This window comes from Balaenoptera ricei, chromosome 11 (genome assembly GCF_028023285.1).
Source record: "Balaenoptera ricei isolate mBalRic1 chromosome 11, mBalRic1.hap2, whole genome shotgun sequence".
NCBI lineage: Eukaryota > Metazoa > Chordata > Mammalia > Artiodactyla > Balaenopteridae > Balaenoptera > Balaenoptera ricei.
In genome coordinates, this window is record NC_082649.1 from 69,847,006 (window position 1) to 69,859,065 (window position 12,060).

The window sequence follows — 12,060 nt, forward strand, 5'->3', positions numbered from 1 at the left end:
AGAACTGTACTGGCAGGGAGCGGTACTCAATAAATGTTGGATGGATGAATGATCACCCCTGTGCTCCGTTTGAGGGGGGGGGGAAGGGGGAGGTAAGGGTGGAGTGTTGGAGGTAGGAAGCTGATATTTGCGCTGTCCGGAGATTGGATCCTGCTTCTTCCCTGAGCCTCAGCTGTAAAACGGGAGCAAGTGGCCCTGCCTTGCCCGGTTCCCAGGTCTGTCGCGAAGCCTCAGTGAGAGAAAGTAGCAGTAACTAGGGTGGTACAAATGCCAGACTTTTACTGCCGTGCTGCACTTCCCAAGCCTCTTCAAACGATCCTTTCCGGTGCCGCCTTCCGGGACCCCACACTGCCTCTCTACTTCCCCTCATGTCTGGGGTGCTCTCGACAACCCTGAAGTTAAGAGGTTGTTCCTAAATCACCGTCTGCAACCCAGTAGTTTGTGGGAGGCATGAAGGTACGGGACAGGCTCGGCCCCTGACAGGCTCGGCCCCTGACAGGCTCACGTTTGTTGCCCTGGATACGGGGCGGGGCAGGCTTCTGCCCATCGGGTCCCGCGCGCACGCGCCCACGGCCACGGCCACGTCCTGCCGTGTGAGGGGGCGGAGCGAGCGTGCGCGGCGGGCGCGCGCAGGCTCCACGACTCAGCCCTTAACCGCGTGCGCTGATCGGCGTCCGCGGCGGGCGGCAGCTGAGGTGAGGCCCGGGGCGGGGAGGTGTTCACGCCGGGGCGGCTCCACGCGCGCCGAGGGCCTGGAACCTCAGTCCGCCCGGGCGCAACCTCAGGGCCCCCCGCGTCCCCACCGTGACCCCCCGCGGCCCAGCCGCTCTTTGCATCTCGTCTCGCCCACAGCTCGCCCCGGCCGGTCCAAGGGCCCGAACGCGAACTTGGACCAGCCTACCATCCCGGATCACCCTCTGCCTCGGCCACGAGTGCAGGGCACGCCCGGAGGCAAGGGAGCCGGGGCGGGCGAGGGGGTGGGGAGCACGAAGACTGAGCCCAGAACCGTACTTTAACTCCGCCCCCGTCTCCTGAGGCCGCGCCTCGAAGCGTTGGCTGCAAACTTTTAACTTCCTTTAAGTTGCAGAGGTGCCTGGGACCCCGTGAGGTCGTGGCTGAAAAGAAAAGGGCTGGGTAAATAAGCCAGGCGAGGGTGAGCAGGGGCTGGAAGCCCAGAGTGGAGGTAGCGTCCCGTCCTTCCCGCGCAGGCCCCTCAGACTCCACGTCTTCCCGCGTCCCCCGAGTGCCAAAGTTTTGCCTGCAGCGGGCCCTTTAAGGGCGAGGCCGGCCGCCGCGGCGCACGTGAGCAGCCTCGGGAAGCCAGCGCGGGGCAGCCCGCCCAGACGCTCCGCCTGGGCCTCTAACCTGAGGAGAAACCGAGGCCCGAGAGGGGTCACAACCTGCCCAGGGTCAGCGGCAGGGGCTGTGTCAGGGCCAGGTGCGGTGGCTGGAGCTCTCCAGGAAGAGGGCTCTCCAAGAACAGGGATATATGAGCAGGGGTCTAGTGAAGAGATGACATTTTTGAGGCGGAATTTGGCTTCTGATTTCCCTAAGGGATCTGAGGACATGGTGGAGAGTGTAACCTTGGGGCGGGGAGAGAGTTCTTGTAGAGGCTCCTGTGGGCTTTCCCTGAAAAGAGATCAGTCAGGGCAGGGTGCCCGGCTCAGTGGTTATTTTCTTTCTGCCCCCAGCCCTGGAGCACTTGGAGCATTTGGTCCCTGCCGTGCTGGATGCCATGAGTTGCTAAAATTGAGACTGGCTTTAGAGGTGAGCTTCCCCAGTCCTTCTCCTTCCCTTTCTCTTGAGTAAAGGGGAAATTTCCATTGCCCTGCCTCCTTCCTGGGCTGACCAAAGCTCTGCGGCCCCCAGGTACCTTTCACCCCTCTTTTGAGCAGTTTAGGAGGTGAGAGGAAGAGAAAGGTGGGAACTAAGCTCCTTTCAGGAGACAGGGAGTGTGCAGCTGAGAGGATGGGGGTAGGTCATAGTGAGGGCTGGTCACTCCCAGGATGAGTGGGAGACTTAGATGCTGAGAGCTTCCAGCTGAGAGCCTTGGGTTCAGAGATGTCCAACATGGATTAAATGCTTGGGCTTTTCTGGAAGTCCTGTTCCCAGGGAGGAGAGAGAAAGTGGAAGTGGGGGCCTGGAATCAGACTACTTGGATTCCTTGCCTGCATTTTGTCCAGGTGGCTCTATTTAGTTCTTTTGTGACCTTGGGCAAGCCTCTTAATCTCTAACCACTTGTTTTCTGATCCATACCCACCTGGTTTTGAGGATTAATGAAGTAGCTGTGTTTCAACATTTAGACAGTGCCTAGCATATAGTAAGTACTCAGTGAAAGATTTATCATCATTATCATCGAAGAAAACAGGAGTGAAACTAACTGGAGGCAAGTTGAGTAGGACAGGGAACGCGTCCAAAACAAGCGCAGCTGGGGGGCAGGAACAGGGGTCGGTGAGAAGACCAGTGTGAGACACCTCAAGGTCATGATGCCAAAGGTTTAGAAGTTTACTTTGTGTTTTTTGTGAGACAAACACTGTGTGCACATTGACTCCAAAGACAGTTTTTCAGCAAAAAATTTTGATACCCAGAACCCACAGGGAACAAATTATTCCATACAGCTGTTTTCCATAGGGCCGACATGTTGATTTTCAGCTCCTAAAGCTTTTAAAATTTTAAGTACTTGGGGTGAGAATGTTCCTCCAATGGGTCAGATGCTTCCATTCCTCTTTAAATAGTCTTCTCTGTGGTGTGATTTTTTTTTTTTTCCTGGGTGACGCAGGTCAAGCCCTCTGTGTAAGAGGGTTAGTCTTCTGGCCCCAAGTTTCATGGAGTTCCAGGCAGTCTGTCTTGAATGGCTCATACACCAACCTACGTATTGTGTCCCTAGGCCTGCTCTTTGATAGCTTCTCTGCTTTTTATTTTTTTCTCCCCTGAAACAAGTATCTTTATTGCTTGTACCATGCAAATACCAAATAGGGGAAACAGGGAAAGGCCATTGAGGAAGAGGGAGAATTGTCAGATAAATGACATACACAAAAAGGAAAAAAGACACCGCCGCCCTGCCCCAGCATACCTACCCCAGGATGGCTTCCTGTAAACTACCTAGTACAGGAGGCCAGGTGGGGAGATCAGAACCACAAAAACTGAATTCCAAACATCTGGAGATGTTGGGGAGAAGGGAAGGAAGGGGGAGGGACAGGGCAGCAAGTGGACCCCAGGTGTGGCTCCCTGCCAGGCTAGCACCCCTCCACCATGGGATGAAATGCTCCAGCTGTGGTTAACTCTCACCGCTACCTGTTGTGTCTCCAACTTCTAGCAGTCTTTTCCTCCTCCTCTTCCTTGCTGATTCTAATCTATGGACTGGAAAAGTGAGACGAAGCTTGTTAGCACCGGTAGCTCCGCTCAAGTCTGGGAAGCATAGTGCTGGACTTTGTTCTGCCTGCTCAGGCTATTTTAACCTCGTCTCTCCTTTGGTTCTGGATGGGTGAGCTTGTTGGAAAGCAGTATTTCGCGGGCCAGATGTGCTTAGCAAAGGAGAGCTTCCTACAAGAGTCCCTTCCTGTGGCACATTTTTCCCCTTGACGTTTTGTTCCTCATGGTTTCCCTGTTTTTAAATAAGTGTTTGGGCCCTGTGCTTGCCCGTCCTCCCTTTGGCAGTGGCCCATGAGGCTTGGGGAGACTGGGCAGGCAGTGTGGCTCAGTTGTGGTAAGGAAGAGGCAATGTGGGGAAAAGGCAGGCTGGCTGACGTCTGGCCCAGCAGGGGCGGCTGGTCAGGGCCAGGAGTATGTCCCTGGCTGACTCACTCCTGTGCCCCTCTATGACTCAGCTACCCCAGGTGTGACCAAGGCTGCCAGCTGACAGAGCTGCTCTGAGAGCCTCAACAGTTGTGATTAAGAAATAAAGAGGCCTGTAGCTTCAGTCATCCTTTGTAACTCCCTTCTAGGTCACTCTGTGTGTAGATACCTCTGGCTCCTGCCTCTCCTGCATCAGAGCACCCAAGGCAGGGCTGAGGTTGGGCCAGAACTGGCTGGCGGGAAGGTGGGCACATTGGTCAGACAGGCTACCAGCCACCTTTTCCTTCTGTCTCCTTTGCAGCTGCCTTGGGGTGCGGCGTGGGGGGCACAGAGCCATGTCGGACCTGCTACTCCTGGGCCTGATTGGGGGCCTGACTCTGCTGCTGCTGCTGACGCTGCTGGCCTTTGCTGGGTACTCAGGGCTGCTGGCTGGGGTGGCAGTGAGTGCTGGCTCACCCCCCGTCCGCAACGTCACTGTGGCCTACAAGTTCCACGTGGGGCCCTATGGTGAAACTGGGCGGCTTTTCACAGAGAGCTGCAGTGTCTCCCCCAAGCTCCGCTCCGTTGCCGTCTACTATGACAACCCCCGCACGGTAAGGAGCCTCCTGGGCGCTGGCTGGGGTTCTACCCCATGGACAGACATGGGGCAGGGCTTGTTGGGCAAGGGGTGTTTTGGTTTCTGAGGAAGGGATGGGGAAATCGTTGAGCTGGCTGTGCACACCACCTCCTCTCTGAGCTTGAAGCTCCTTCCAGATTTAATCTGGACTTCTGCTCCAGACATCCATATGCTGGCTTTCTACTTGTCCCGATCTAATTTTCCTGGCTTGTCTCTGCCCATGGACTTCTGAGTGCAGGGGGCCACACCACTGTGAGTCCCTAGCCTCTGAGGGGGCCTTGGTCTGTTGCCTCCTCTTCTGTCCCTCCCTCAGCCCCATTTGAAGCCAGCACTCTAAGACCAGGCCATTTCAGATGCTGCCCTCTCTTTGGGGTCATATCTTGTTTCTTTGTCTTCCCTCTTTCAGCTCTCATGCTGAAAGAAGGTGGAATCTTCCAGCCATTATGGTGTCCCCTGGCCCAAGGATAAGGCATTTCTTTGGACATCAAGCTGGTTGGGAGAGTGCTTTGGGGGCAGGTGGAGCCAGGTGAGCTGTCCAGAATGTCCAATATGCTGGGGTCAGAGACTAACCTGACATCAGTGGCACCCTGTGGGCATATGGCTGTATTTACAGCCTGTGGTGAATCAGGACTCACCAATGTGGCCTCCTGCCATGCCATGAGGTGGTGCTGCCCACAGCTGCATGGGCTGGCAGCTCTGCCAAGGGTTCTCCAGCCTCCAGCTGGAGCCTCCAGCTCTGAGCCTTGGCACACCAGGCATTGAGAATCCCCAGCTCTGGTTTTCTTGCCTGGAGAGCTCAAGTGGGCAAGGCCTATAGCCTCCATACCATGTGCTGAACAGGCCTCAATGGGGTACTCAGTCGAAACAAGGCTGTGCTGACTCCCTCTCTGTGCCAGGTTCTGCTTGACACCTGCACTCTGGAGATGAACAGACATGGCCCTGCCCTCAGGAAGCTTTGTGTGGTTGGCAAGTCAGCCCTATACAGATGCATCTCCAGCAAGACACTGTGTTCGATGCTCACAGAACTTTGAGCGAGCTGTGGGTTTGCCTCAAGTCTGCCAGGGAGGCTCAGAGAGGAGGTCTTCTGTCATAAGTAGAATTTTGCTCTACTGGGAAGGCCTTCTGGCTAAGGGGAACTGCAAAGTGCAGGCCTGCAGATGTCGGATGACAGAGGAAGTGTGGCAAGTGAACACGTGGTGGGCAGAGAAAGATGTAGAAGGGTTTGCTGGGCCAGGTGGTGGGAGGTACAGTAGGTTGGGAGGAAAGGTACAGCACAATTTGCCACCTTTGATTTAGGGAACTAAGCGGATGGCAGGTGGAGGAGAGAAGGAGACGAGGCAGGGGGCCATCGAGGAGATTGGGCTGGGTCTGGGTGAGAGGTGATATGGCCTGGTTGAGGGATGAGTAGACATTGAGGTTTTGAGGTCACATGGCTCAGAGGTGGCACTAAGTGACAGTCAAGAACACTGGGACCCAAGTGGGATGGGGCAGGCACAGGGCTATGGGAAGCTCCTAGACCAGATGCCGGGCCCCCACCCTTGCAGGGGTCTCTTGTGTAAGTCCCTGTCCCTCCTCTACCCTCCCCTGGTCCCTGCCCCTCCTTCCACATCTGACCCAGTTGGAACCCTCTGCAAGACCTCAGTGGGAGGGATGAGGGTCCTTGCAGCTGCCTCTTTCCTCACCGGCATGTCCTGTTCCAGAAGCAGTACATTGCCTCTTGAGTTGGAGGTGCTAATTCCAGAATGGGAAAGGGCCAAGGCAGCACCGTACCTTTGGGTCATTGCTGGAGGCTGGCTCAGGGAAGAGTGAGATAGAAGAATCCTGGCATGGGACACTCTCCCTATGGCCTCCTGACCCAGCCACCTCCAAGCAGCCCACCGTACAGCTCTCCTGGAGGTGTGGTGGACTGTCTGAGATGGTGGGACTTGGGTTTCCGGGGTTGGCTGGGCACAGCCCGACTTGGATACCAGTCTGGGGGCCCATGGCCTGAGAGGACAGACTCAAGGTTAGTAGTCCTGGGTTTTGATTCTGTCTCACCACTGTCCTGCTGTGTGATATTGGGCATACCACATACCCTCTCTGAGCCTCCATTTCCTCATCTGCAGAGTAATGTTAAAAATACCTGCTTATAGGTAGGCTGGCAAGGGTTAAATTAAGTGACATAGGTGAGGCATTCACCCCAGTACCTTGCCCTCAAGAAGTTGTTGTAACAACAACAAAAAATGGGTGGAAAAAACACTCATGCTAATTAGGTGTGATGAGGGGTTGTTAGGCTGGGCACTCATAACCCAGGCTTAGACCCTAGGCCTGGCTGTGACCGTCTGGTTGGCACAGAGAATGAATATATATGTTAAAGTGGCCCCTCTGATCCTGTCCATCCCAGTCCTGGGTCACTCTGTAAGAAACTTGTGTCCCTATTCAGAGCTGGGTCACACCCTGACACCTGCGATGGCTCACCTGCCTGGCAGAGATCCTAAAAGGTTCAGGGAACCCTGGACCCCCAGGCTTCAGGTGCTCATGGCTATCATAGACTATCTGGTCCATAAGGACCTGAAGCCTCTGGGTCCACACTGCTGATACTATAGAGGAGGAGAGTAAGGAGCAGTTAGCAGGAGGTGCGGTACTATCTGAGTTTACTCATGCTTTTTTATTTTCATTTAGCAAATATTTGAGCACCCTGTCTGTGCCACTCTGTCCTGGGCACTGCTGCACAGTGGGGACCAAGGGGCCCAGCCCTCAGGCCGTCTCAGTCGGGGTGGGGGGTGTCAGGGAAGCCTGAAGGACAGGCCTCATCCAGTCCTGGGGAAGGCCAAGAAGCCAAGCTTTCTGCTCCCTAGCTGCCTCCTACAGCGGTGTCCAGCATGGGGCCCTGCGTATTATGGTTCACAGAAGGAAGGGACAGGATATAGGCTGAGCTGTGGAGTGTCCCATCCCCATTCCACCCTCCCCAGCACAGCACAACACAACAGGAGCCAGAACCTGCTTCTCTGAGTGTGGGAGGAAGTGAGGCTATTTCAGGTTCTGTGAGTGGGGCAGTGAGTGACCAGGTGAGAGGTGGCCATGTGCTGTGGGTGCCGCCCACCCCCGTGAGATATAAGACTGACAGCTCCCCAGCCACACCCCTTCCAGGCCTCAGCTGGACAGAAGGAGGCTGGTTCCTGAGAAAGGCCTGGTGAGGCTCCCCTGGTCTGGCTCTGGGCTCAGGAAGTGACACAGAAAAGGGTACCAACAAGGCAAGATTGTGGCGATTGCAGTGGACCATTTCATATGAGATGCTGCTTGAGCATATATATCCTGGAGATGCATATGTATGTCTGTATGTCAGCCAGCCAGCCCTATATTTTGGAGTTCTCATGGGATAAGCCTGTAAGATCTGGGCGAGTGGTTCTTGTGGTGCAGGAGGAAGGATTCCGTTCTTCATCCCTGAGGACCTTGGTGGAGGTGGGGGGAAGGAAGGAGCATGTGGCAAGAAGTTGACAGCCACCTATGTGGCTCATAGGTGTCCCTCTCCTCTCCAGGACACCGCCTTCATGGAGTGTGGCCATTTCCTCTTTTTTTTTTTAAGTCAATGATTTTTTAAAAAATATTTGTTTGTTTGTTTGTTTGGCTGCACCAGGTCTTAGTTGCGGCACACAGGCTCCCAGTCTCAGCATTCAGGATCTAGTTCCCTGACCAGGGATTGAACCCGGGCCCCCTGCATTGGGAGTGCTGGGTCTTAACCACTGGACCACCAGGGAAGTCTCGTCATTTCCTCTTCTAAGTGCCAAGGGAAGGGGGTGATTCCAGAGTCAGTCAAGGATCTGTCCCCACCTCTCCACCCCCCTTACCTCAGCACACGCACACGCACACGCACACACACACACACACAGAGACCCAGTTCTGTCCTGCCCTTGTATAGTTCTGCCCTCTCTCTCCTGCTTGGACAGTGACTTTTGCCTCCCCTCCTGGGCCTAGTTCCTCTGGGAGCCTTGGGTGTTGGGAAGGAGGTGGAGAGGACCCTGAGCACCTTATTTGATCCTAACCAGTTCTGACCTGTGAACAGGCCCTCGTGGCTGGGCTGCTGTTGCCGTGCCCATGGGTGTGTCCTGTCTGCCAGCCTGGCCCTCCTCCTTCTGCCCCACCCTCTGCTGCCACTGCCTCCACTGCTGTGTTTGGGGCTTAAGTAACCTGCCTGCTTGCTTGCCCTTGTGGGGAGCTTGGCTGAGGCCGGTGGAGCATGGCAGCCTGTTCAGCTCACCTGGGCAAGGCCTAGGAGGGGGTGCTGCCTCCAGGCATGGAGGGGTTTGGGGAGGGGACTGGTGGCGGTTGGGTACTGCCTTTAGTGAACTAGACCACACTGAAGTTTCTTTTTCCCCCTAGTCCACTGAGAATTGGTTTACGGTCACCACGTCTGCAGGGGCTGAGACCAGTAAGAGTTTTCTGACATAGGCCTGTGCCGTACTTCCCCTTCAGTATATGTGGGGATGGTGCCCCCTCCTCTCCCTGGAGGCACTGAGGTCACATGGAGCCTGGGAAGGGGTGGGGTGAGGGAGTAAGATTTCCCAGGATTGAGCCCTCAACAAGGGCAATGGGAATGTGAGCTGAGCTGATGCTTCCTGGAGGCCCAGGCCATCGCCTACCCCAGGTACCCCATGATGATTTTCTGCTAGATGGAATCTAGGTTTCTGCTCACAGCAGGTTAACTGCAGGCCCCTGTGGAAAGGTGGGCTGGGTAGTCTGGCCAGGGAGGAGTCAAGGTATCCCTCTGGGTCTGGGATTGGCAGACAGTGCAGCTGTCCCAGTCAGATTATGCAGGTTATGGACCTGGGGTGGCCCATTTCTAGTGAACCCAAAGGCTGGGTTTGGTCTGGGCTAGCTGACACCATTTTTTTCTTCCTGGACCCTGGAATTTATTGATCTTGTCCAGTTTCCAGATTCAGTGAGGTCTTGGCCAGGCAGAGACCCTCTCTTCGCTATGACCTCACACAGCAGGGTCAGCAAGGTACTGCAAGGCCTCTCCGGAAGGGGCAGTAGGGCCAGCTTGTACCCGGAAGCTGTAGGTTCCAAGTAGATTGTCCTCTTCTTAGAATGCTAGGGCTCAAGAGGCCTCACAGCCTGAAGGAGATAACTCTGGTATCTCTTTCCTAGCACTTTTGCTCTGAGGGCAGATTCTGGATGGGCCTACCTTACTGAAATTGTTGGTGGGTCTGGCCACTGCCCTGTCTCCCTGGTATGGTTCCTTGCTGGTGCTAGTTCTGGTCCAGCTCTTGTTCTGGTCATAGGTACCCAGAGAAATGACTGATACAGGGAAGAAAGGGAGAAGGCAGCTAGAACTAGAAGGCCCAGCCTGCCCTTCGAAGGTCAGGCCCAAATAAAGACATTGTATTGAACCAAGGTGGGTGGGGTTTCTAGCCATCAAGACGCTCCTCCTTTCAGGGCCCTTCACCATCTCAGTGGGCCATTCCCCTGGAGGTAGGCCTGGGCTCTCCTGGGAGCCCAGGAAAGCCTTCCCCTGCTCTTGAGACCAGCCTTGCCACTCCCCAGCCTGTCTTAGGCCCTGTCCCATCTCTTCCTTGCTGGTGCCTGGTTCAGCTGTCTCCCAGCTCCCGCTTGGTATGGGGCTGCTTAGCAGGTGGTGGGCTTGCTGGGTAACCTCCGAGTCTGCCCCTTAGCCACTTGGACAAGGGAAGGGGCAGGAAGTGTTCTCACTTCTGGAATTGAAAAGTTGCTCAGGCAGGAAGGGAGTCCCCGTGCCCAAGATCTCAGGAGCCCTGTCTCCTTATTAGCTGCTTCCCTCCCCCATGACAAGAGTTCCTCCTTTTTCAAGGTAGAGGGAGAGGAGGTTTGCTCATGATGCAGAGCCTGTGCGAGCAGGTTTATGCATGCATGCCTGTACTATCGCTGAAGAACTTATGTGCACAGGATCCTGGACCTTTCCCCCTAGAGGCCTGGAGTGGTGGGGAGGAGGAGAGGCCACCTCCTTACAGTGCAGCACAAGACTGCTCCCTCTGGTGGGCATTTTGGGATCAGAGGGGAGGGGCTGCTTAGTGAGGAGCAACAGAGGCTTTCAGGAGGAGGGTTGAGCTGAGTCTTGAAGGATGGTTGAGTTTCCCAGGCAGAAAGGACTCTGCGGTAGGGTTACGAGGACATTCCAGGCAGAGGAAGTCGCCTGCGCAAAGGGAGGAAGCATGGGAGGATGTGGCATGTTTGGGGAGCTGCAAATAGTTCTGTGTGGGGGTGTGGTAGGAGAGGAGGCTGGTAAGGCTGGCTTGCCAGAGCCCGGATTTGTCTCTCCCTCTGCCACTCACATGATTAGTGGGCGCCTGCCCACCTGGGTCTTGGCCCCTACTCAGGCCTAGGGATGCAGAAAAGGAGTGCTAGGTGAGTGTGTGGACAAATCCAGGCAGTGTGTTGTGTGGGCCACCCTGAGACAGCCTTGCATGCTGGCCTCGGGAGTTTCGTCATAGAGGTGAATTGGGATCCATTGAAAGGTTCTAAGCAGGATGATCACAGGTGTTCTGGTGCCTTTGGGGGACTGAGAAGGATGTGGAGCTGGAAGGTTTGTGAGGGCTGCTGAGGTGATCAAGACCCTGGGACCCAAACCCGGGCAGGCCAGGTGTTGGAGAGGAGATTATCAATTGACCTTCCATCCATTTCTCTGTTTAACCTGTATTGGATGTTTTGTATAGCATAGGTCGCTAGGGTTAGTTAGGAACATGAAGATGGGCTTTGCCGCAGACACTGTCCCTTGGTCTGTCAGCAGGAGGCCTGCCAGAACCACCTGCCTCTCTGGCCATCCTCAAGTCTTGGGTGTGAATGGGGCAGTTGCACCATCTAGAGACAAGAGGTGGTACTGCAGTGCTCTCCAGCACCTCTGGGTAGGGTGGGAGGAGCGTGAGGTTGAGAGAAGTGACTGAGCTGCAAGGTTGACTTGATGTGGGTAAGAGTTTACAGCACAGTATTGGAGTCTGTGGGGGTTGCCATTGAGCCACCCTGAGAGGCTCTCCAAGAGGGTGTTTGGACCTGAAGGATGGGCAGGGAGGAGCTACATGTTCAGAGGTTTGGGTAGATGGGCATCCTGGGCCAGTGGTTACTTGTTTGGCCGGTGTCATAGCTACTAATAACTGACAACAAATATGGAGCACTTGCTGAACCATGCTCAGTCCTCATGTGAAGCATCTTACAATTCTGTAAGTTGATATCAAGGAACTGGGGCTTCAGGAAACCAAGGGACTCATCCAAAGCACAGGACTCAAGATTCACACCCAGGCCTGCCTCTCCCAGAGTTGTGGTCCTGACCACTGCACCATATTGCCTGCCACGAAAGCCCTGAGTTATGCTTAATGACATAGGATTCAAGGGGATCAGGGCTGCAGAGAGTGGGAGGTGACCCCCAGGGACTACGCAGAGGTGGGAGTCAGTTCCCAAGTTTGAGGCAAAGTGAGACTCCAAGCACAGGGCTGAATTGGCCAGAGTAGAAAGGCAGAGCAGGGCTGAGACACCCCTGGGGGATTGTTGACAGGACTTGGAAAAGGCCAATGGGAGGGCAGAGACAGGTAAAAATGACTTCACGGTACTGGGGAAGTAGGCTGAGGAGAAGAGCAAGTGGAGGTAGAAGGAGTTTAAATTTAGGGGTCAGTGGCCCCTGAGTAGGGCCTTCAGATTGAGGA

At 55.2% G+C, this 12,060-nt stretch overlaps 1 protein-coding gene across 7 annotated transcripts in view; it reads left to right on the forward strand.

Moving 5' to 3' along the window:
- Positions 1-604: 604 nt before the first annotated feature.
- TEX264 (testis expressed 264, ER-phagy receptor) overlaps positions 605-12,060 on the forward strand; it is a 29,755-nt gene continuing 18,299 nt past the window's right edge. The window contains exons 1-3 of one of the 7 annotated variants that reach the window (XM_059939780.1): positions 605-695; positions 1,692-1,767; positions 4,097-4,388. In XM_059939780.1, the coding sequence (XP_059795763.1) occupies positions 4,131-4,388 (258 nt within the window). In that variant the 5' untranslated portion in view covers positions 605-695; positions 1,692-1,767; positions 4,097-4,130. Of the gene's footprint in view, positions 696-856; positions 952-1,313; positions 1,439-1,691; positions 1,768-4,096; positions 4,389-12,060 lie in introns of those variants that run through there. The other 6 variants (XM_059939781.1, XM_059939783.1, XM_059939779.1 and 3 more) reach the window with 6 other exon arrangements.